At 48.3% G+C, this 25631-nt stretch overlaps 1 protein-coding gene across 1 annotated transcript in view; it reads left to right on the top strand.

Annotated features, from left to right (window-relative positions):
* NUDCD3 (NudC domain containing 3) overlaps positions 1-25631 on the top strand; it is a 74067-nt gene that overhangs the window by 26038 nt on the left and 22398 nt on the right. Inside the window, exon 3 of the mRNA XM_059934275.1 lies at positions 24129-24261. Coding sequence (XP_059790258.1) covers positions 24129-24261 — 133 coding nt within the window. The remainder of the gene's footprint in view (positions 1-24128; positions 24262-25631) is intronic.

Raw genomic sequence — 25631 nt, 5'->3', positions numbered from 1 at the left:
TCTTTAATTGATGTTATGGTAAAACTGCATATTACCTTGCAGTATATGTTATCATTATACTCCCATTAAATACCCTGTTAAAAGCAGGTGTATCATTGCATTGTTCACGGCTTCCTTTCCTTCTCTCATTAAATTCAGTTACAGAAAGTTGCCCTGGAGGATTATAGACACATTTCATGTATCCTGAGTTCAATTAATATCCAAGTTTTTAATGTTTGTGTTGCATTTAGGAATGGCATTTTCTTTGCCACTGTTTGTTATAGCTTGTGGCAGTTAGGAAAGCAGTTAATTAATTATAAAAGTAATAAAGGCAGGGTTTAGAACATTTGGAAAATAGAGAAAATTATTCAAGTTCCATCAGTATTACTATACTGTTGAATTTCCTTCCAATTAAAAAAATTACATTTGCTATTTCTTTTTTTAGATCATTTTAACATTAGAAAATACTTGGCCACTATAATAGGTGAATTACAAGTATATTTAAAAGTAAACTCTTCCTCCTAATTCTGTAGCTAATGTTAATATACCACGAAGTATATTCTTGCATACCTTCCTCCATGCTAACAACACACACACACACACACACACACACACACAGTTTTTAAAAATTGAGATACAATTCACACATCATAAAATACCTATTATCATATGCTATTTAGTGTTTTTAGTAAATTTGCAAGGTTGTGCAATCATCACTACTATCTAATTCTGTTCCAGAATATATTTATTATTGCCAGAAGAACTTTATACCCATTAGCAGTCGCTCCTCATTTCCTCCCAAACCTCCCAGGCCTAGGCAACCAGCGTCCTACTTTCTGTCTATATTTGCTAGTTCTAACATTTCATTTAAATGGAATCATACGATATTTGGCTTTTTGTGTCTAGCTTCTTTCACTTAGCATAATGCTTTCGGGATTCATCAGTGGTATAGCATGGGTCAGGACTTCATTCCTTTTATTGGCTGAATAATATTTCCTTGAATGGATGGACCACATTTTGTTAAGTCATCAGTTGATGAACATTTGGGTTGTCTATTATGAATAATGCTGCTGTGAACATTCATGTACAAGTTTCTGTCTGGATACATGTTTTCGTTTCTCTTGTGCATATTCCTAGGAGTGGAATTGCTGCGTCACATGGTAAATCAATGTTTAACCTTTTGAAGAACTTCCAGACTGTTTTCCACAGCGGCTGCACCATTGTACACCAGCACTTTATGGGGGCTCCAATCTCTCCACATCATTGCCAACACTTGTTATTATCTATCTTTTTGATTGTAGCCATCCTTATGATTTTGATATGCATTTCCTAGTGACTATAAATGTTGAATGTTTTTGCATGTGATTGTTGGCCATTTGTATATCTTCTTTGGAGAAATGTCTATTCAGATCCTTTAATCCAGTTTTTAATTGGGTTGTCTTTTTATCATTAGATAGAAGAGTTATTTAAATGTTCTGGATACTAGGCCCTTATCAAATAAATGATTTTCAAGTATTTTCTCCCATTTTGTGGGTTATCTTTTCTCTTTCTTGAAAATGTCCTTTGAAGCTCAAAAGGTTAAAATTTTGATGGAGTCTGTCTAGTTTTTCTTTGGTTGCATATGCTTGTGGTGTCATATTTAAGAAATCATTGCCTAACCCAAGATCACAAAGATTTACTCTTATATTTTCTTAGAGTTTTATAATTTTAGCTCTTGCATTTAGGTCTCTGATCCATTTTGAGTTCATTTTTGCATATGATATGAGGTATTGGTTTAACTTTATTCTTTTGCATATCCAGTTATTCCAGCATCATTTGTTGAAAAGACTGTTCTTTTCCCCATCGAATAGACTTGATACCCTTGTTGAAAATCAGTTGACCGTGAATTTGAGAGTTTCTGGACTCTCGGTTCTGTTCTGTTGATCTCCATGTCTGTCCTTATGCCAGTACCGTGTTGTCTTGATTACTGCACCTTTGTTAGTAAGCTTTGAAATTGGAACCTTTGTTCTCTTTTTTTAAAGATTGTTTTGGTTATTCTGGATCACTTGCATTTCTGTATGGATTTTAGAATCAGCTTGCCAGTTTCTGCAAAGAAGCCAGTGGGGGTGTTGATAGGTATTGCATTGACTCTGTAGATCAGTTTGGGGAGTATTGTCATCTTAACAGTATTTAAGTCTTCCAGTCCTTGTACTTGAGATGCCTTTCAATTTTATTTAGCTCTTCTTTAATTCTTTTCAACAATGTTTTCTTTTTGGAGTGTAAGTTTTATCATTTTTTTGTTAAATTTATTCCTAAGCATTTTATTCTTTTGGATGCTGTTGTAAGTGGAATTGTCTTAATTTCTTTTTCAGATTGTTCACTGCTACTGTTATGAAACACAATTGATTTTTTCATATTGATTTTGTAACCTGCAACTTTGCTTAACTCTTGTATTAACTAATAATTTTTAGTGAATTCTTAAGCATCTATCGGTCAGTCTATCTGTCTATCTATCTATCTAGATTATGTCATCTGCAAATAGAGATAGTTTCACTTCTTCCAGTCTGGGTGTCCTTTATTTATTTATTTTCTTGCCTAATTGCCCTGGCTAGAACCTCCAGTACAACATTGACTAGAAATTTTGAGAGTGGACATCCTTGTCTCGTTCCCAGACTTGGGGAAAAGCATTCAGGCTTTCACCCTTAAGTGTGATGTGAACTGTGGGCCTTAGTCTTTCTTTACTCTCATGTTTTGGTTGAGAACACCTCCTAGTAACTTCCTGAGAAAGTGACCATTGAGAGAAAGTTTTTGAGACCTCACCAACCTTCCTAATTTTCCTGGGATTCAAGGGTTCTTGGGATAAGGGACTTTTAGTTTTATGGGCAAACCATTGCCCATGACTGAGCAGGTTCCCAGGATGTGAGAATCCAGTGCTGAAGCAAAGAAAGCCCCAAGGAAACCACGGCAAGCCGGCCACTCTACCAAATGTCTGAATGTGTCTGTGTTGCCTTTATACTTGATTGATAGTTTGGCTCTATATAGTGTTAGGCTGGCAGTGTGCCCTGCATTCCCTTGTTTTCTTCTGGCTCACAGTGTCTCTCTTAGGGAGTCGGAGGGCATTCTGATTCTTGCTCTTGGTGGGAAGCTTACTCTTCCCCGTGTTCCTGCTCTTCCAAAAGTGTATCCTGCTTCTCTGAGTTTGGCTCTGGTTCAATTTGATGTGCTTTGTGCCTGGTGGGCCCATCAGACTGTAGATTGATGTCCTTCATCTCTACGAAATTTCTTAAATTCTTTCTGGTTATCTCCCCCCCTTTATTTTCTTTATTCTTCACCTAGTTCTTCTGTTATTCAGAAATTGGATTGCTGGTTCCATTGTTCCACTTTTTTCTTCTACGGGCACACCCTGCAGATACTGCAGGTTTGGTTCCAGACCGTTGCAATAAAGCAAATGTCAAAATAAAGCGAGTCACTCCTAGTTCATAAAAAAGTTAGGTTTACACTATAAGTCTGTTAAGTGTGCAATAGTATTATATATAAAAAACAATATACATACCTTAATTAAAAATACCTTATTGCTAAAAAATGCTAACCATCATGTGACAATGAACATAAGGTTGCCATAAACCTTCAATTTGTAAAAAAAAAAAAATGCAGTATCTGCGAAGTGCAATAAAATGTGGTAAACCTGTGTATTCTGTCTCTGACTTTTTTCTCTTTTTTTTCTGGGAAACTCATGCACGATATCCTCACCTGTATCCTCCAATCCTTGTATTGAGTTGGTTTTTACTCTGCTATCATTATTCATTTCCACAAGTTCTTTCTTTGTTTTCTGAAAGGGGTTGTTTTTTACATAATAATTCTGTTATTGTTTCAAGGCTGTGGTATCATCTCACTATTGTGAGAGGATGGACACACACACGAGGATGGAGGGGTGTGTGTGTGTGTGTGTGTGTTTATCTGTCTCCAATTCCCTGTAGAATAAACCTCTAGGTTTTTGGAGGGTTGGGGTGGGTAGTTGCCTCTTCGTGGAATAGAAGAGGGGGCTGACTTCTTCCTAGACAGATTCCTTAACCTGTGCTCAGTATTTAGCCCCACTTCCCTACTTTCTAAGGTAACTTGTGTCCCTTGCTCAAGAGCCTTTGGGGGTTCTGTGGTATAAGAAGTGTGTGTTTGGTTTCAGGTATGAGGTGACTGTGGGACATGTGAGTGGAAGCGATTAGCTGACAGGGATATGTCAGTCTGAAGTTCAGGGAGAGAAGCAAAAGTTGGAGCCAGGTGTGAGAGTCATCATCTTGGCAGTGGTGGTTGTAACCCTGGAAATGAAGTCTCTGAAGGGAGTGAGAAGGGCAGCGGCCACTGAGAGACTGGGGGAAAGCATTCTGAAGCTCTGGGGACGGACGGTTGAAGAAAAGGAATCCGTGAAGAGGGGTAAGATGGGTGGAGGGGGAATCTGAGAGCAAGACAGTTTGGGAAAGACTCGCTGTCCCAGCTCAGGTCAGCGGGCAGAGCTGTCTGGTGTGGGGGGCGGGGTGGGACTCAGTGGGCTGAAAGTGAGTTCGAGGAGTTGAACTCACCCATTCAACCATGTGGCCACATTTGGAATGGCAGGACTTGGTAGATCAGCAGATCGTTCTGTTCATGTGCTCTTTGCATACAGTTTTGACATGTAAGAAGATTGATTGATTTATATTACAATGTATTTGACTTACAATATTGTATTAGTTGCAGGTGTACAACATACAGTGATTCAGCATTTTTATAGATTATACTCCATTTAAAGTTATTGTAAAATATTGGCTATATTTCCTGTGCTGTACAATATATTGTTGTATTTTATTTATTTTGTACATGGAGTTTGTACCTCTTAATCCCCTACCCCTACCTTGACCCTCTCTCTGGTAACGATTAGTTTGTTCTCTATATCTATGAATCTGTTTTTTGTGTTGTTATATTCATTCATTTTATTTTTTAGATTTCACATATAAGTGATAGCATACAGTGTGTGTCTTTCTCTGTCTGACCTATTTCACTAAGCATAATCCCCTCAAGGTCCATCCATTGTTGTTGCAAATGGCAAAATTCCATTCTTTTTTATGGCTGAGTAATAGTCTGTTGTGTGTGTGTGTGTGTGTGTGTGTGTGTGTGTGTGTATCACATCTTTATCCATTTATCTGTTGACAGACACTTAGGTTGCTTCCCGTATCTTGGCTATCGTAAATAATGCTGCTATGAACACTGGGGTGCAGATATCTTTTCGAATTCGTATTTTTGTTTTCTTTGGATATATACCCAGGAGTGGAATTGCTGGATCATATGGTAACTCTATTTTTAGTTTTCTGAGGAACCTCCCTACTGTTTTCCGTAATGGCTGCACCAGTTTACATTCCTACCAACCATGTACTAGGGTTCTCTTTTCTCCATATCCTTGGCAACATTTCCTTTTTTTTTTTTTTAAATAAATTTATTTATTTTTGACTGAGTTGGGTCTTCACTGCCACGCCGGGCTTTCTCTAGTTGCTGCGAATGGGGGCTACTCTTCATTGCGGTGCGTGGGCTTCTCATTGTGGTGGCTTCTCTTGTTGCGGAGCACGGGCTCGAGGCGCGCGGGCTTCAGTAGTTGTGGCGCACGGGCTTAGTTGCTCCATGGCATGTGGGATCTTCCCGGACCAGGGCTCTAACCCGTGTCCCCTGCATTGGCAGGTGGATTCTTAACCACTGCGCCACCAGGGAAGTCCCCGTGAAGGCAGAACTAGTTGCTTTTCATCAGTAGCCTGAGTAGATGTGCTGCATTTGAAAGGCTGTCTGTCAGAGATGCCTTTCGGACACTAGTTTTGTTTGTGACTCTTCTTATAGTAAGAAAGACCTTTCTCTATAAGCCTCTACATAGAACTCTCCAGTCCATTGCCAGAAACCGGGCTGCATTCCTCAGGCATTGTTAGTCCAATGAGGTAATTATGTTTGATAGAGCATCTAGTTCTGCTTCTTTAAAGGGTAAAATTATGGAGATTGCAAATATATACCGTAGTCTAAGGCTCCTCTGAAGCACTTTTTAGGAGGCAGTAAAATTAACAGTTCATGCCGTGTGGGGACAGGCAGCAGGAGCCAAACAGCAGAGTAGCTCAGCGAGGCTGGGTGGCATTGTGCTGCAGCTCACTGCCCGGCGCTGTGGGAGGACCTGGCCAGCCTGTGGCCTGGGTCTTGTCCAGCCGTCTGTTCAGCCCCCTTCAGAACAGCACTTGGTGGAGGGTCTCAGCTCATATATATGCGGGGAGGGGGCTGTTAGGAAGGATCGAGTCTGACACAGAACTTCGTAAATAGTAGGAGTGTTTCTCCAGCCTGTCTTCACTCTCTTCACAGCTAAAATTCCCTGGCAGCCTATAACTATGAGAACGGAAAGTACTATGTGCAGAGACTGAAATCCAGCAGGCGTTAGTGCTCCCATGGCACGTTGTTGCTTTGGCTGTACTCTTGGACCGTCATCTCTTCCAAGCTGAGCTGTTGTCAGGAGGCGAAAACAGCCACACAAGACCCTGGATGTGTATGGAGAAGCGCGTTTTGTCAGCGTGCAAGTCTGACCACACACTCTCAGGGCTCAGGGTCGTGTGGGTGGGCAGGTGGATGGCACCCAGAGGTCACAGCTGGGCCTAGAGCGTGTGTCTGGACCTGAATTGTGCAGCCTCATGTGTGTAAACTGGGGATAAGGATTGGATCAACACAACCCGTAGGTGGGTTCTGGGGGTGTCAGCCATTGCCAGTCTGTTAGCTCGCCAGCCCATGCTGTTTCCGCAGTGAGGGGTTACGTCCCTCGTTGCACTGATGAGCACACCAAGGCCTGGAGAGCCGGGCCAGCTTGTCCAGGCTTCCACCGCTGGTCTGTGGCCCAGCAGGAACTTTGACTCCAGGGTCTGTGTCCTCGAGCACTAAATTATTCTGCTTTATTTTGTTATCTGAAATCCTTCGAAGACCTTCCTTGCTTTAAGGAGGTCTGACATGTGAACCCCTTTGCCTAGTCTTTCACTTTCTCACTAGGGTCGGGTACTCATTGCTTCTCAGTGTCACATCAGCTCAGAGCTGCCGATTCTGGTCCTGACACCGTGTGGGCTGCCCGTGCTGTGTTAGAGTCTGGAATGCACCTTCTATTGTGCACATGTGTGTGCACACACGCTCACAGCAGCAACCCTCCTCCCTTCCAAAAACAAAGCAGACAGGAACACCAGGAACAGTTGGTGGGGAGACTGTGCCAGACTGTGGGGGAGATGGCATGGGAGGTCAGCAGGCTGAGAAGGGCAGGCACCCTGTCAGGAGGAATTCCTATACAGTCAGTGCTGGAGTTCTTGTGGTCCTGCTGGAGGTCGGAGGAGAGAGGGCTTGTCTGTGTACCTGGGGAGCTGGGATGACGCGGTGAAGTACCCTGAGTGTCATGCTGAAGAAGTGGGTCTATCTTGTGGAGAGTGGGCTACCCAGTGGTTTCTAACTCAAGAGTTCCGTACTCTGGCTTGTTTGAGCGTTAACAGGGAGCAGACACAGTGGATGAGGTTGGGAATGCAGACAGGATACCTCACTGTTGCAGTGTTCCCAGGGGTGTGTGTGGAAGAGGCAGGGTTACTGCTGTGTCACCTGGAGCTTATGGGGAGGAGAGGTCAGCCAAAGGAGACCAGGTGGTGGTGGGTGTGATGGTGGAGGGGAGAGAGGGAGACCGGGTGTCTAGGGCAGGATGTTGATGTCAGATGTTGTAGGGGAAAGCAGGTTCTGAAACTATGAAAGGCCAGTTTGGCTTTGACACTTGGAAGTCCCTGGGCTGGCCAGAGTTTCACAGTGGGGTGTGCTGGAAGGTGAGGTGGAGAGAAAGTGACTTCCTGAAGGGAAGGCAGGTTGGGAGCAGGATTTTGAGTCCTTGTTTGTTTGTCTTTAAGGTGGGGTGAGGTGTGAGGGCTGGAGCAGTGGGTGGCTGTGAGCGACAGGGGATATCTGTGGGAGGGGTCGAGCAGGAGCCGGCCAGGGGGCCTGGCACGTTGACCTTGACAGCAAGAAGCAAGAGCACAGCCCAGGTCCCCAGGACTCAGCATTTCTAGTTGACGTCGAAGTTCTGTGTTATATAGTGTTCAGTGAGGAGTGGAGCTTTGCTGTGTCAAAATAATGCCTCACTTTACCAAAAGCATTTACCCTAAGATTCCATTCAATAGCAGACTCCTTAGTTCATTGGAGATTTTCTCTTTGCAAATGTAGATACACGCCACACCCAAGTGAAGGTCTTCAGGGGTTGGTGCACCTCCTCCCGGTGGCCCGGCCATGGGTGGAGAAGGTGTGGAGGGAGTGATGCGAATGCCTGGCTGAGAAGAGGGCTGCTTCCCCTGCCTGACTTTTTCTGTTTGGATTTAACAGTCTAGGGGGCGGGCGAGAGCCAGGCAGCGGGAACCTGAGGTGGGGGTGGAGGAGCCAGGCCAGCTCCATCTCAGGGAGCTGGAGAGCAGAGAGGACAGAAATGGCCGGACAGGGGCTTCCCTGGTGGCGCAGCGGTTGAGAGTCTGCCTGCCAATGCAGGGGACACGGGTTCGAGCCCTGGTCTGGGAAGATCCCACATGCCGCGGAGCAACTAGGCCCGTGAGCCACAACTGCTGAGCCTGTGCGTCTGGAGCCTGTGCTCCGCAACAAGAGAGGCCCGCGCACCGCGATGAAGAGTGGCCCCCGCTTGCCGCAACTGGAGAAAGCCCTCGCACAGAAACGAAGACCCAACACAGCCAAAAATAAATAAATAAATAAATAAAACTTAAAAAAAAAAGAAGAAATGGCCGGACAGGGCCTGGACCTGCAGCTGCCCCCAGGCTGCCACCCAGTCTTATGCCAAGGTCCTGTTTCAGTGCACCGGGCCTTCAGTTCGTGATCGATATTTACTTATCAGAATTTAATGGATTATGATCTTGAATTCCAGATGTGCGTTTTTGCCTGCAGAAAAGACATTCTAGGCTTTACTGAGAGGAAGCTGGTGCATATGCAGAAGGCTGACGTGAGGGCTGACCCGCAATAGGACACCTCCAGGCTGGGCCTTAGGCTGCAGTGGAAACCCCTCTCCACCCCTGATAACTCCGGGCCTTCACAGCTGAGGAGATGGACTGCATCTCTACTTAGAGTTCCAGGGTGTTCTTGTGAGACTGAAAACAAAACTCAGACATTGGTAACTTGAAGCTTTTTGGATGGATTTAAAGGAAACAGGGGGAGGTCTTCCATAAGATTATGATGTATGTATTTCATAAGTTCTGTGGTTTACATTTAATTTGTTCAGAACTTGTCCCAACTGTATACCAGTGTGTTAGACCCCATGTTAGGTGTGGTTTTTCTTCTGGAAGATTGTGATCTCATATGGGACCCCATGACAGCTATGCATGTGGCTGCCTGAGTGTAAGTGCAGGATGAGCAGATAACACCGTGCCTGCTGTGTGTGTGTCTGCGGTGTCGTCTGTGTCCTGGTGTTGAGTGTGAAGGGGGAGATTCACCCCTCTTGACATCAGGGAGGAAGCCTGGTCCTGGTAGAGGTTGGCGGTGAGGGGAAAGGATGGGATGAGCGGGCTGAGAAAAGCGGGTGGGTGAGGTGAGGCAGGCCTCCAGTGGGGGTCACCCGGCCCTCCACCCTCAGCCCCCACGTTCTGAGTGTCGGGCTCTGCCGGCCCTCCAGGTGCTCGCCCTCCTGCCACCCTTCAGGCTCCTGTGCCACCTGCAGGCTGGGGCCCCCAGCACCCTCGCCTCCGCAGCTCTTCCCATCCCTGCCGACACCCCACCACCCCGACTCCCGCCGGCACTGACCAGCCTCCTTTCCCACGCAGTGGGCGTCCTGCCATCCGATCGCCTCCACACGGCAACCTTGCAGGGACCTTTTAAAACAATCAAATGATGTCACTCCCTGTTCCAACACTGTGGTGACTACCCATCACTTTTTGATTAAATTCTGAACCCTGGTTTTAAAAGCCCAGGTCTTGCCTGGCATGACCGCTTCTTCTGTTTGACAAAACAGTGGCAGTGTTTACAGGACTGATGATCCAGATGAGTAAAGATGTTGATGATTGTGACACCTGCTCTGGGCCTGGCTCTGCTCTGAGCGCTTTATATATATCTCGACCCATTTAATCCTCACATCTCTGAGGTCGGTACTAACGCGTCCCCATTTTACAGGTGAGAAGCTTGAGGCATCCGCTCAGAGTCTCACGGCAAGTCAGTGGCAGAGCTGGCTTGGAGCTGTGCGCCTCCCTTGCTCACCGGGGTCATAGGCACCCTCCTCCTACCTGCCAAGCCTCCGAGTGGCTCCCTTGACCGGAGGTGCGGCTCTGTGACCTTTCTGAGCAACTCTCAGTTGCGGCATGCATGCGGGATCTAGTTCCCCGACCAGGGATCGAACCTGGGCCCCCTGCGTTGGGAGTGCGGAGTCTTACCCACTGGACCACCAGGGAAGTCCCTATTCTCTACATGATAATCCAGTGCTGTTTTATATATTTAGCCACTCATTTCAGTTCCAGCTCTGCCCATTGGGAGCTTTCGGTTGGCCTCTTTGTCCTTTTGACATTCTGCATCCTGTGGTTTTTTGAGCACTTCCTTACTTTCTGGCACTGCCAGGTGCTCCAGGCTCATCTCGTATTTTCTCTTCCACCCATTCTCCAAGGAGCCTGATTGCTTTGTTTGAGGACAGTGTTTAGAAACCGTATGTGGCAGTGGATGAGCTCACTGCTGCTGGGCGCCCCTGCCTCTGGGCCCTGTCAGTGTACATGCTTGTCTCCTAATTTTTATATCTCTCTTTCTGGAAATATATTAAAATCTTTGTACCTTTCTCTGAGAACCAGAGCATGGCGCCTGTCACCTGCACCTGCGATGCAATTAGCAAATCCTTCTAATAGGTGAATTCGGTGTCCCAGCTTGGATGTGTGCTGTAGGAGGTGTTCCTACTTTTGTGATTGATTGGTTGACTGTGAGCCCCCAGCTTCTTCTGTTGCTCTCTTGTGATGCTGGGTGTGTCCTTCCCCCAACGCTAGCACCACTCAGTCGTTACCCTTCATCTTTAAGCTCTGTTTCCAGTTAATCAGCCTCATACACCGGGCCACTGATTGAACCTGCTGTCATTTGTTTGTTCACCCCCACTGGTTACTAGATAATTTCTGATGTGGTGTCCTCCTCACTCTGTGACCCTCTTTCTACCCCAGGACCCTCCTCCCTCCTGGCCCCGTGACCCTCTCTCGACTCCTGACCTCTCCTGACCATGGTGCAGTTCCTCTCCTGCGTGTGTGATAGGTTCTCCCAGTCAACGACTTGCACACTGTCTTGGCTGTGCCCTCAGATGCCCGGTACCAACATGGGGGCAGCGCCATGAAGCTGTGCTGGCTCTTTCTCTGCAATACAGCTTCCCATTGTCTGTTCCATTTTGTGTTCTGTTCCACATGTAGATTTTATGCCCCGTGCTCTGAGAAGTGCCGTTCTAGGGTGTGCACCCTCCAGCGGTGTATGGAAAGTTACGTTCCTCCTGCCCTGCTCTCTGATTACCTCAGTGGTTTCCTTTCCTTTCTGTCAGTCGATGAGGGAGTCCATCATTTTGGCCGTGATTGCAGTTACTCGGGAGACCATGCAGCCCTGTGCTCAGTGGCAGTTCGGTTCCTTCTCTCTGAATGTCCTCTTTATAGCCCTTGCCGACTTTCCTATTTCTGTTACTGATTTGTAGAAATTGTTTATATGTTCCAGTTCTTTGTTGGTTATGTGTCACAGATCTTCCTCCTCTCTGTGGCCTACCTTTTTTTTTTTTTTTTAAATTTATTTATTTATTTATTTTTGGCTGCGTTGGGTCTTCGTTGCTGTGCGCGGGCTTTCTCTAGTTGCCGCGAGCGGGGACTACTCTTTGTTGCAGTGCGCAGGCTTCTCATTGCGGTGGCTTCTCTTTGTTGCGGAGCACGGGCTCTAGGCGCACGGGCTTCAGTAGTCGTGGCACGCGAGCTCAGTACTTCTGGCTCGCAGGCTCTAGAGCGCAGGCTCAGTAGTTGTGGTGCACGGGCTTAGTTGCTCTGCGGCATGTGGGATCTTCCCGGACCAGGGCTCGAACCCGTGTCCCCTGCATTGGCAGGCGGGTTCTTAACCACTGCACCACCAGGGAAGCCCACATTTAGTTTAGATTTAAATGATCAGTCTTTTCTATGATATAAGGTGTCTTGTTAGTACTTCTCTACTTGGATTTAATAAAAACATTTCCCTATAAAATTTTTAAAGACAAGTGTGTTTTTCACATATAGGTTTAGTTTTTTGCCCTTTGTCAAGCAGCCATTCTTTCCCACCTGTGTGCCACCTTGGTCTCCGTGGGAGGGGCTGGTTCAGGGCTGGGTGTTCTCCCTGCTGGCCATTCGCTCCGAGTGCCAGGATCACACTTGACATCAGCAGGGGCTGTTCTCCCCCCTTGTTTTTCTTCTTCTTCAGAATTATCTTGGTGATCCTTGGCATCCCTTCTGGTCTCTATTTTAATTCCCCTACCTCTCTTTTTTCTGGGCCTCATCCTCCTCTCTCTGTGGTCTGGACTGGAGAGATGCAGGCATGCCCACCTCGCTCTGTGGGTGAGGTCGTCCCGTCGGTGGGACGGTCAGGAAGATGTTGAGAGAAGAGGACAGCAGACAGCTTCCAGGATGAAAGGGCATTTGGTTTCTTCCTTGAGGAGTTGCGGGTGGTAGTTTATGGGAGAGAAACACTAGATAAAATCACACAGAGCGAGGCTTCCCTGGTGGCGCAGTGGTTGAGAGTCTGCCTGCCGGTGCAGGGGACACGGGTTCGAGCCCTGGTCTGGGAAGATCCCACATGCCACGGAGCCACTAGGCCCGTGAGCCACAACTACTGAGCCTGCGCGTCTGGAGCTTGTGCTCCGCAACAAGAGAGGCCGCGGCAGTGAGAGGCCCGCACACCGCGATGAAGAGTGGCCCCCGCTCGCCGCAAGTAGAGAAAGCCCTCGCGCAGAAACGAAGACCCAACACAGCCAAAACTAACTAACTAAATAAATAAATAAATTAAAAAAAAAAAACCACACAGAGCATGTCTGTTACCAGGTGCACTGTGTGCATACACTTCCACATGATTCTCACCTAAGAATCCTGGGAGGTGAAAAGGAGATGAAGAACCTGCAGCCCAGAGAGGGTGTGAGTGGTCGTAGCTGATCATCCTGAATCCCTTGTGCGTCTGCTGTTCCATGCCGCCCCTTCCCAGGATGGAGCCCCTGGGAGTGGAGGAGGCCCCATCCCAAGTGACCTGACCACATGTCCTAGTGATAGGAGTCGCTTTCATTTCAGATGTTTTGTTACTGATTAAAGTTGATGCCTTTTAAAAGTTTTTTTTTTCAAACTTAACATGGCTTTTCAAAAATACCAAAACCAAAAAACCAAAACTAACCAAACAAACACACCAAAACCAGCCCCCCAATTCCAAAACTACATAAGCTAATTTGAAGGGCCAGCTGGTAAATATTTCAGGCTTTGCAGGCCATGCATTCTAGAGCCAGAAGCAGCCGGAGACGCTTTGTAAATGGATTACTATAGCATGCTTTCCAATAAAACTTTATTTACCAAACAGGTGCCGGGCTGTCATTTGCCATCCTGTGACCTGTAGTATTTCAGACGACGTCTCAGTAAAACACCTTGAGGATAGGACAAAGTAGAACTTACATTAGCTGGCTCACCTTTGAAAAAAACGAGCCTTCTCAGTACTCGGTATCAAGGTCATTTCTTCGTGGCTCAAGACTTGTGGGTAGAATTGCCTTTTGCCACCTCAGGCCCTGACCTGCCGAGGTCCTCGGGACTCCCCTGATTTCCGTGTCCCCTTGCTACGCCTCCCCTTGCTCCCCGTCTCGGGGTGTCCACGTTCTCCTGCCCTGCCCCCCCCCCCCCCCGAAGTCCCTCAGTGCTCGCAGGTACTGGACAGCCTGGCGCTGGCAGCTAACACTTTGCACCTTTCATCTTGGGCTGGGCACACGACTTTCCCGGATTGGGCTGTAAATTCTTTGACAGTGATAGTGGTGGTGTCATTAACGGGTTCCTTTTGTCACCAGGACAGAGGTGGCCAGCCGATTGTACGGCCTGAGGCTTGCCCCTCAACCCTGACACTTTCACCGCCTCTTCACCTGGGCCCAGGGAAGCCCTCCTCAGCCCTCCCAAGTTTCCTTCTTTCCTATTTTTTGATTTTTCCTTTCAATAAAAGTAACGCCGATCTCTCTCCTCCAGTGTGGTACTTTTCATTCATCACAACGTGGTCCACCTGAAGTAGGACTTGATGCACTTCACTTATTATGGGATGTCAGCATCAGAAAGAGCAGACCCTATGGGTTCAGAGCCACCCTGCTGGATCCTGACATGCACATCGCATGTGCACGTTGCATGCCTGCATACGGCAGCCCCAGAGACCACCATGTCATCTGTTGGTGAGACAGCTGAGTATTGCTCACCTCGGGAGGGACAGTACCACCTCCAAAGCTCTGACAGCCTCTCGGAGGGGGGTGGTAAGGCCAGAACTTGTTGAGAATTAGAAGTTTGATATAAGGTGGGTCTTTCAAAGTGAGAACGTGGGGTGGGAGTCTTGATTAGGACTGGGTGAGGATAGTCAGGATTGGTGGAAACTGCAAGGCTATGATTTTGAGGGTGGATTCAGAGGCTGGGTGTAAACTGGGGGTTGAGTTTACATTCATGGAAGAGTTGAGGGCTCTTTGGGGAAGTTGCTGTCATGAATAGTCAGTGCTAATGCAGGCAGGGGCTGAGTGCTGAGGCTTGGTGATGTTGCAGCCAGGTGTGGCTTCTCGTCTGCATCTGTGGTGAGCGTGTGGCAGTGCTCGGTTCTCATGCATGCATCTGTTTTGGATTCCATTTCGTCCCCTCACTGAACCTCTTGCCCCTTGTCACACTGTCTCCACGGGCAGCTTCTGATGCAGGCGTTTCTGACAGGTGGCTCTGTTGCTGGGTTCACCCCTTCTGAGGTTTGGGTGCTGTTTTCCTCTGGTCTAATTGCAGGCTATACCTCACTTTATTGCGCTTTGCTTTACCGTGCTTCGCAGATACCGTGTTTCCTACGAATTGGAGGTCTGCGGCAGCCCTCTGTCAAGCAGGCCTTGCAGCGCCGTTTTCCCAGCAGCGTCTGCTCACTTCAGGTCTCGGTGTCACATTTTGGTACTTCTCCCAATATTTCAAACCTTTTCATTATCATTATATTTGTTATAAACATAAAACTTTTAACGGATGAGGAGTTGCTTCTTATGGATGAGCAGAGTGATTTCTTGAGATGGAATCTGCTGGTGAAGATGCTGTGAAGACTGTTGAAATGACAGCAGAGGATTTAAATATTACATCAACTTAGCAGCAGGGTTTGAGGGGATTGACTCCAATTTTGAAAGAAGTTCTCCTGTGGGTAAAATGCTGTCGAACAGCATTGCCTGCTAGAGAAATCATTCGTGAAAGGAAGAGTCAATCGATGCGGTGGACTTCATTGCTGTCTTGTTTTAAGAAATGGCCACGGCCACCCCAGCCTTCAGCATCCACCACCCTGATCAGTCAGCAGCCACCAACACCAAGGCAAGACCCTCCATCAGCACAAAGATTATGACTCGCTGATAAAATATTTTTAATTAATGTATGTACATTGTCTTTTTAGACATAATGCTATTGCACACTTAACAGACTACAGAATAGTTATATGGTATAGTGTAGAGTACATATAACTTCTACATGCATTAGGAAACCAGAAAATTCATGTGACTCACTTTATTGTGGTGGTGTGGTGGTCTGGGACAGAACCCACCATATCTCTGAGGTATGCTTGTATTCCTCAATTGGGAAGTCTGTTGGGACTTGAAATAGTAAAGCTGGTCATAACTGTCCTGATTTTGGATGACTAGGAATAGAAAATTGAGTTAAAGACTAAGAATTCAGAATACTTATGGAGTAGGTTATCTAGTTTTTGTTTTAAAATGTATATTTCACATTTATATACTTGTAAAAAATTGGAATGCCTCCTTCCCTTGTTGAAGTAATTAACACGATTTAAGAAAAAGTCTCACTATAACCAACTTATATCTTTAGTTAATTAGAAGAGTTCTTAGTAAATATTGATTATGTTTTTGTTGGCTGACCATCTGATACAGATTGTCAAGGACGTTCCCTAAATTTGCATTAACACCTGTCAAATGACTCATGGGCGTATCATGAGACTCCAAGCACCTTGCCTCATTTATTTTAGGTAAATATAGAATCGTCTCATATTTTTAACTGTGCTACAGAATTAATTTTACAATGTTAAAAGCACATTTTCAAAATATACTTTTTGTAAGAATTTTTTTATTAAACTGAGCCTTCCTGACAGTGCCTTGGCCGTGAGTGGGCGCTAAGGAATGGAAGGCATCCTGGAGGAGCCGGGCTGGTGCACGCAGTGACCACGGGCCAGTCCTGTCCCCAGCTGGCCCCTCTGTGTTTCTCAGCTGGACTTTCCCTTTATATTTAGACGAGCTCCTGGTACAACTGGTCAAGAGAAGAAAAGACTACACAAGGAAACCATGTTGAATGCAAAGGGAGTAATAACTCCAAAAAGTAGAGATTAAAAAATCAGAGTATTCCTGTTAGAAAATAGGCGCGACGACACCCTTCAGACCTCTGGGAGGTGAGGAGCTGTGAAGATCTTTTGATGGTAGTGATGGAGCTTGAGTTAATCAAACATCTGGAAGGAAATAGGAAGACAAGTTAATAAACCGGGAGAAGGCGTTTGTAAACTATGAAACCAACGAAGAATTCTTATCAAAAGTTTATAGAGAACTTCTTCAAACCAGGGAAAGCACAAACAAAAGCCGTGGCAGGAATTTCGCAGAAATGAGTCGCATATACGGCCAGTTAACATTAATACGCAGGGAAATGTGAATCAAGACCATACGGAAATACTATTTTGTATATATTTTTACTTGATAAAACTTTAGAAAGTATGCCCGTGTTGAACATGACCCTGTGGGTTGGCGGGACCCCGTGCACACCACTGGTGCACGTGAATTGGGGCAGCCCTTGGAAATGAGTTTGCACTGCCTCTTAAGGGTGGGATGCTTACTTTTACACTCTTGACCCAGCAGGCCCACTCCTGGGTGCATAGCCAAGACAAATCCTTCAGGTTTTGTGACACAAAAAGGAAAGCGTAGCACAACGAATGTCCACGAGGTTCCCCCCCTTCCTTGTTAGCAGCATGTTATGATTCATGTTTCATTTCTCTCCCTAATCCCAGACTTTTTTTTTTTTTTTGATATGGCAAATCCCAGAAATCACAGACTTGACCCATATATATACTTCAGTAAAAAAATAAGGGCTTAAGGTAATTATCATAACTTACAAATTTATGGTTCCTTATAATCATCTGATGTCCAGTCTGTGTTCACTCTTTCCTGATTGTCTCAAAATGTCTTTTTTCAGTTGGGTTTTTCAAAATAGTATTCCAGCAGGTCCAAACATTACATTTGGTTGCTGTATCTTCTAAGTCTCTTAATTTAGAATCATTTCCCTTCTCTTTTTTCATTTTATGCCATTTATTTGTAAAGAAACTTAGAGTTTTGTCTATTGTAATTTTCCAAATTCTGGACTTGGCTGGTTTTATTTTTTTTTGGTGTTGTTGTTGTTTTTCTGGCTGCGTTGGGTCTTCGTTGCTGTGCGCGGCCTTTCTCTAGTTGCAGCGAGTGGGGGCTACTCTTCATTGTGGTGCGTGGGCTTCTCATTGCAGTGGCTCCTCTTGTTGCGGAGCATGGGCTCTAGGCACGCGGGCTTCAGTAGTTGCAGCATGCAGGCTCAGTAGCTGCAATAATGTGGGCTGTAGGGCACGTGGGCTTCAGTAGTTGTGGCGCGTGGGCTCAGTAGTTGTGGCGCACGGACTCAGTTGCTCCGCGGCATGTGGGATCTTCCCGGACCAGGGTCGAACCCGTGTCCCCTGCAGTGGCAGGTGGATTCTTAACCACTGCACCACCAGGGAAGTCCCTATGTACGTGGTTTTGATGAACATGTTCTCTGTCCCTTGTGCTCCCTATAGTCCAGTGATTAGACCTGTGGGGTGGAGTGAATTTAAGGCCCAGCGTTGGTGCAGGACTACAGCAAAGGTGAGGCTCTCTCAGGAGGTGCCTGGTATCTGGCTGTTGCGGACATAGGTGATTTTCTGATCCTTCCGTGGGCAGACTCCCATCCGCCGCTCACCTAGTGCTCAGCGTCTGTCAAGGGGTGCTGCCCAGACTCACGTTTCCATTGCAGTTTACACAGTGGTGATTTTCTCATTCTGTTACACCTTCATTTACTATCTGGAATCCTTATAGAGGGACTTGGCTTTTCTGAAATTCCAGTTCCTGTAGAACCTTTTTTTTTTTAAATTAATTTTCAGACTGAGCTATACTCTGCTTACCAGAGGTGACCACTGGGGTTTTATGATCTCATGGATCTTTAACTATTTCACATTATTCTTTTTGATGCTCAAATTGTCCCATCTTTGGCCAGCAGGAGCCCTCTGGGGGTCTCATGTGTGCCTCTCATGGGACCCTCCTCACCTTGAATGACATCTTTGCTCTCAGGGGACTATTTAGCTTAGGCCGACTGGAGACTAGCTGCCTCTCCAGGGGCTCTGGTCCTGTTGGTGAGGCAGGCCCCCTACTATCTGGGGAGACCGATTGGTGGCAGATGCTAAACTGGTGAGATCAATGTAGATAAACTTATTGATGCTAGATTTTTAAAAAGAAACTCAAGGGTAAAACTGTAAGGTTATTAGGCAAAATGCATAACTTCCCTCCCTGAATGCCCCAGAAGGTCAAGAAATCTCTATTCATAAAAGTCACTTGTTGAGCCTTGCATCCATAGGCAGACTTTCTGACTGGGTGGGAAGGCACTGAAGAGGGCAGTGATCCAGCGCGCGGAGGGTGGTGACCCTGAACATTTTCCCGTTTTGGCCATTTTACATGTTTGTCTTGCTTGCTCTTCTTGGCCACTCTTTGGGACAGAGCTGTCAGTATTCTGGTTTTATGGTTGGGGACCAGGGACCGGAGTGCCATGACCTGCTTGAGGTTTCATGGCTGGCACCCAGTGACATGGGGTCGGCCTCGGGCCTTGAGTGCTGTGGACACGGGGTTTTCAGTGACCACTAGGCCTGGCGTAGAGGACTCTGAGCCCCGCACCTGGGGCCCGGTGGTGTTGGCTCCTGTTGCCTGAGGAGCTGAGAAGAGGCAGGTACTAAAAAGGATCCTGCAGGTGGGAGGCCCCAGAGGAGACTGGGCAGGAGGCTGGGGAGGACGGTGGGCCGCCTGGTGCAGAGCGCCCTCTGGGCAGGTCATGTGGACAGATGCTGCCATCTGACCCTTTCCTTTCTAAGCTGCAGAGGTGAAGTGTGACGTGGTGTGGCGTGGCCATCCCAGACAGTCACAATGGCTAAGGATCCAGGCCCCGCCAGGCACATTGCAGTGCTGAGAACGCTGCCCGTGGACCTGCTTCCAGGAGGGCACAGTTGGTGCTGGGCTTCCGAAGCAGGGAGTTGGGGCTCCGAGGTGGGCAAGTGTTCTAACAATGCTCACTTTGTATAGGTTGGAAAATGCAGAAATCCAGAGGAAAAATCACTGTGTTTCCAGTGGCTGTGGCTCCCATCCACATGTGGGATATGGTGGGATCAGTGAGAAGAGAAGGAAGTCGATGACAGATGGAGCTGGTCTGTGAAGAGAACGGATGAGCTGCTGTCTGCTGACCACCTAATACACCCCGCACACACGCCACACACATGCTTACACCACACGCGCACACCACGCACATGCTTACAGCACACATGGTCGCATGGTGTGCTCATGCACACATACCCACGCACGCCACGTGTGCTTGTGGACGCATAAGCCCTGGCCCCTCCCACTGGGTTCCTAATACACCCCGCACACGCACACACACCACGCACATGCTTATACCACACACGTACACCACACACATGCTTACAGCACACACGGTCGCATGGTGTGCTCATGCACACATACCCACGCATGCCACGTGTGCTCGTGCACGCATAAGCCCTGGCCCCTCCCACTGGGTTCAGGGGCAGTGGCATCTACAGGTGGGTAGGGAGGTGTGGCCAGAGCTGTCGCATCTGGACACCACTGAGGACAGTGGAGAGGTGGCCTTTGCCTTAGGTCATGAGGGGCAAGTGTGAGTGTGTGGAGGCAGGATGTTCCAGGGTGAAAGCAGCTCTTTCTGGCTCTGGGAACCTGGTGAGCACTGCCCAGCACCTGTCTTCACGCAGGGGGAGCCACCCTCAACCCCGGGAGGCTGGGAAGGGGCTTGAGAGCAGCCCCGGCTGCTCCCCGAATTATAACCCATTCCCTGTATGGGCTCCAGCCTCCTGCACAAAAGCCTTTGTCTGGGGGCTGTGACCCCTTTTACCCACGACTCCTCCTACTTGCCACTGGCTGTTCTAATTCCCACGCTGCCGTGGTGCAGGGGCGTGGAGGGGGAGAGTGGGGGCGGCCTGAGCTCATCTCCCACCTGTGCAGGTGATGCTGGCTGTGGGCGTCTGCCCAGCAGAGCCGGTCCCTTGGAGATACAGGGCCTGGCTTTTCCTTTAACACGGTCGCAACCCTGTAATCCGGTGCTGCGGCTCCTCAGGCATGGGGGCTGCAGTGAGGCCTGTGGCCAGCCCCACCCTGCCGCAGCACCCTGGCTGCTGACTCATGCCCCTCCTCCCGCCCTGCCCACTCCCTGCCCTCCTTCCCCCTTCCCCACCCCCAGCGCTGGCCAGCAGCTGCAGGGGTGTGGCCGCAGGCTGGTCAGGGGGGACAGGGTGAGGGCGGGGGCCCAGAGCACCTGCACATGGCAGGAGACTTACTGTTGCACACTGTTGGCTGGAAATAATCAACTGTATTTAAAGAGAAGGTGGATTTTGAGAGTTAAAAACGCCCAGCAGCTTGCTGTTCTGTGCTGGGAGTGACTTTCCTGGCTCCGCTGGGAAGGTGCAGGTCTTGGGGGAGGGGGGCAAGCGCCTGCTGAGCCGCCCCCCCTGCGATGCTGCCTGAGCAGCACCCCTCCTGCTCTGGGGGAGGGGGTTCCCTGAGCACAGCCGCCCGTGGGGTGGAGGGTGGCCCCTTGAGGAGGTGTGACCTCCTGGCATCTCCCATCCTCTGCTCATCTGCTGCCCGTCCTGGTCGGAGGGCCCACGTGGATGGCAGCCGATAAGGGCTTAGCCGTATGTCATGGGAAGTAGCTGTCCCCCCACTTTGAGGGGTCCTTAGGTTTATTTCCTAACCTCTGCCAGTGCCAGGCCACATGGGCTTTTATTTTGTGTGTGGGTATTTTATTTCCGTGTTTTCATAACCTTGATTATTTCACATAGGTAAGTACACACACGATTCAAAAGGCCATACAGAGAAGATGTACGGGGAGGGTCAGGCCTCCTCCCACTCCCTCCTGTTACTTGATGCTCATTGGCGGTATTCTGTGCACGTTCAAGTGTTTGTCAGATGTGAGCTTTACAGCTGCGGTAGGTGCTAGAGCGAGGAGGAAGCCTGTGGGTCAGGGACACGTGGGTCTTGGGCCACTCTGTCCCCGGGACCTGTTTCAGGGGCTCAGGAGGCAAGCAGGCTGGTGTGGCCACTGGAGAGCTCCCAGGAGTGGGGGCCACAGGGCAGATCATCGTCTCCTGTCAGTGTGTTCTTAAAGAGAGCTCTTTTTCTCCTGGTGGTAAAGCGTCTGCATATTGTAGGGAATTTGGACGATACCTAAAGATACCGAAAAGAAAATCAAACTGCATGTGATCCTGCTACCCAGAGACAACCACAGAGGCTTAATGGACTTCCTTTTATACATACACACACGTCTTTGTGTGTGTGTTTTCTTAGAAGACTGAACCTGTACCATGCACAAAAGCTGCATGTCCTTTGTCAGTTCTATAGTATATTGAAAGCTTTCCTCTCATCACTGAACCCCCTTTGCAGACGCTCGCATTGGTGGCATCCACATCAAGCTTACTCTGACCACCCTGTGACCAGGCTTTGACCGTTCCTGTCTCCTTTGCCCCACCCTGCTTTCTCTGTGGTTCTAGGTCCCCACAGGGGCCCGCCATCCCTCCCTGGCCGCGTGAGCGGGTAGTTTGGGGCTGGCATCTGTTCTGATTGGTCAGTGCCCAGCCCTGCCTCTGACCTAAACTGCTGCAAAAAGTACCACAAACTGGGTGGCTTAGATCAACAGAAATAAATCTTCCCGTAGCTGTGGAGCCGTAAGTCCAGGATCAGGGTGTTGCAGGGCTGCATTCCCTTTGGGACTCTGGGTAGGACCTTTCCTTGCCTCTTCCAGCTTCTGGGGTGGTCCTCAGCGTCCCTTGACTTGAAGCTGCATCGCCGTCGCCATGTGGCTGTCTTTTCCCTGAGTCTCTACACGTTGTCCCTCTGTGCGTGTGTCTTCGTGTCCGGATCTCTCTGCCTTTAAGGACACGGTCCCATTGGATCAGGGCCCACCCTAATGACCTCATTCTAACTGGATTACCTCTGTGTAGACCCTGTCTCCAAATGAGGTGCTGAGAGTTAGGACTTCAGCATATTAATTTTGGGGGACGTGGTTCAGCCTGTAGCAGCCACCAGTTTACCAGCCCAGAGAGCCTGGGCTGTGATGGAGGCCCAGCCTCAGATATGAGGTGTGTAAGGCATACCCACAGGAGGTAAGCATGTTCTTGGCTTAAAACTTTTGCCAGAAAAAGTGCGCCCTCATTAACCACCGCTCCCAGCCCCTCCTGACCAGAGGTGAGGGGCTGATGGGGTACGTGCGTTCTTGACCCTTTTCTGGGTGTTTCCATCTGTACACATGCAGACGCTCACAGTGAGTGGAATCTCGTCCGTCGGCCTCTCCCACCAGGTGCATCTGCTGGGCTCTCCGAGGGCAGGAGAAGGTGGCCGAGTGAATCTGTTTTTTGGGATGTCCTTCCTCATAGGTGTTGCCTCCTCCCCGACTAAGCTTCTGTCTTTAATTTAGATCTAAAACTCACTATAATGGACTCTACACTTATTTTTGTATGGTGTTCATACTATTATTAACACTGTTAAATTCTGTGGCAAGTATTTTATTGTATTTTATTTTTAACATCAGCTTCTTGGCCATGCCTGTTTGCATCTGTGCTGGGTTGGTAATGCGTGTACAGGAGGATTTGGCTGACTGGGTTTTTTCTAGGCTGTCTCATAAGCACACTGCTCGCATCTTAGGAGAGCCTGCAGTTTAGTACATTGCCTTGGCTTTCATTTATTTACCGGGAGAAAATGGAGGCTGGTGTTGGATTAGGATTGAAGTTGAGCAGCTGTAGGCTGAACTTGTTTTGCCTTTTTTTTTTTTTTTTAAGAGATACGCCCTGCCAAGTAGTTTATGAGAAACCAGGCACCCACAAGCCCCAGGATTTTTTTTTTTTTTTTTTTTTTTTTTTGGCTGCGTTGGGTCTTCGTTGCTGCACGCGGGCTTTCTCTAGTTGTGGTGAGTGGGGGCTACTCTTCGTTGCAGTACGCGGGCTTCTCATTGCGGTGGCTTCTCTTGTTGCGGAGCATGGGCTCCAGGCACGCGGTCTTCAGTAGTTGCAGCACACGGGCTCAGTAGTTGCGGCACTCAGGCTCTAGGGCGTGCAGGCTTCAGTAGTTGTGGTGTGTGGGCTCAGTAGTTGTGGCTCGCAGGCTCTAGAGCGCAGGCTCAGTAGTTGTGGCACACGGGCTTAGTTGCTCCGCGGCATGTGGGATCTTCCCGGACCAGGGCTCGAACCCATGTCCCCTGCATTGGCAGGCAGATTCTTAACCACTGTGCCACCAGGGAAGTCCCCCCAGGATTTTATTAATGAGGCTTTTTGGTTTGTGGGCTGGCCTGGTTTCTAAGCTTCATGAAGACCAGGAGGACCAGGCTGTGCCATGGACTGTGGTGGCAGATACTTTTCCTAACCTTGAGGGTGCTGCACTCAGGGTCTTCTCCTTGGCTTTTCTCTTTGTTCCTGTGACCTCCCAGGAAGCCCGAGCGGGGGGGTCAGAAAGGAAATCGCCCAGAGAGAGGGAGAGTTTTAGATGCAAAGCCAAGTGAGATTAGGTGAAAATTCTCACAACCTAGAGACAGTATGTACCTGGGTTCCCTGTGGCCTTCCTGCCCTGTGTGTGGGCCTGGGCTGTCATCTTACTTCTTGTTCTTTCTCAGGAGGCAGGAGCAGTTCCAGAGAAACCCCGACAGCTACAATGGTGCTGTGCGTGAGAACTACGCTTGGTCCCAGGACTACACTGACCTGGAGCTCAAGGTGCCGGTGCCCAAGCACGTGGTGAAGGGCAAGCAGGTAACCTCGGGGGCTCTTCCCAGCTTCTCTGCTCAGCTTCTTTCCTTGGGGCATAGGCTTCAGGCTGTGGGCTTCACTGGAGCTGGTCTCCCCGCTTAGCCACCAACACAAAACCGCTTCTCTTCTGCAGTCACAAGCCTGCCACCCCACATCCTCTTTAACCACGTCAAGTATGAGACCCGGCTCAGCCCCCTATGTGAATAGAACCTGAGCTTTGTCGTTGTTGTTGTTTTTTAATGACAGTATTCTCATATCATTTATTGCCTTTAGTCTCTGCAAAAGCACTACAGAGTAGGCAAGGCAATTGTTGTTATACCCATTTCACAGATGGAGAAAGTGGAGTCCCAAGAGGGAAAGCAAAGAACTATAGGTTCTGTAGTGACAAGTGGACTTCCAGTCCTGTGCTCTGCGGAGTTGTAACATTTACAGCTTTAGTTGATTTCTCCATCTTAAGGAGCTTGAGTGAGTAGAAATTTAATCTTTTAGCGGGAGAGAGATGTTTACATGGGGATGTTGCTGAGAATAACATGATTGTAGCTCGTTGGAAATAGGTAGGCATCACTTTAAAGGAAAAACTCTCAGGTGAAATGGGACATTGTTACTATAATCTATAATATAAAACATTCCGATATATGCCAGAAACTGTTTCCTTATTTCAGTCATAATGAGAAACTACAACCTGCAAAGTAAGTAGTATCTTTTATGTTTTATAGATGAGAACTTAAGGCCGAGAGCAGTTACTTGGTTCTCCAAGTTGACATGGAGAGGTCACCGTGTGTCTCCCTCCCTCTTGCTGTGCCGGGGGCAGTGAGCACTGTCCGAGTGTTTTTGGAGGAGTGAATGGCTGAATGGGTGCTGTGGTAAAGCTGTGGTTTGATGCAGGTGTGTTTGCTTCTAAAGCTCATACTGTTTTCCCTGTGTCCCACTCCTCACTTTATAAAGCGACATAACTGCTGGCTTCTTTAAAAGAGAAGGTCCCAGAGCATGTAAAACAGAAGCTGAGTTTCATACACATTTTCGAGAAACGATGCCGTGTCAAGTGGCTCTTGCTGGTCTGGATACGTGTGTGGATCCAGGCTCTGGGCAGTGAGTGAGCCCCTCCAGGCCTCCCCTCCACCCCACCCCCGTCCTGAGGCCCCTGCTGCTCCCTCCCTGGTTTCCTAGGCTCTACCTAAAACAGGCTGCCCTGTGCAGGAATCTGGGTGGGGCCCGGGGAAGCCTCTAGAATACTGCTACTTTCCGCCAGTGTGAGACGAATGCAGTTCATTCTGCAGCACAGAAGACAGGAGCAGGACAGGAGCCCCTGAGCCTTCACGGCTCCACGTGGGTGTGCGTCAGGGCGTCATGGGGCTGGTGGCTGCAGCAGCACT

This window comes from Balaenoptera ricei, chromosome 9 (genome assembly GCF_028023285.1).
Source record: "Balaenoptera ricei isolate mBalRic1 chromosome 9, mBalRic1.hap2, whole genome shotgun sequence".
Classification (NCBI taxonomy): Eukaryota; Metazoa; Chordata; class Mammalia; order Artiodactyla; family Balaenopteridae; genus Balaenoptera; species Balaenoptera ricei.
Note: the sequence above shows the minus strand (reverse complement) of the source record. Positions and strands in the feature narration are given on the sequence as shown.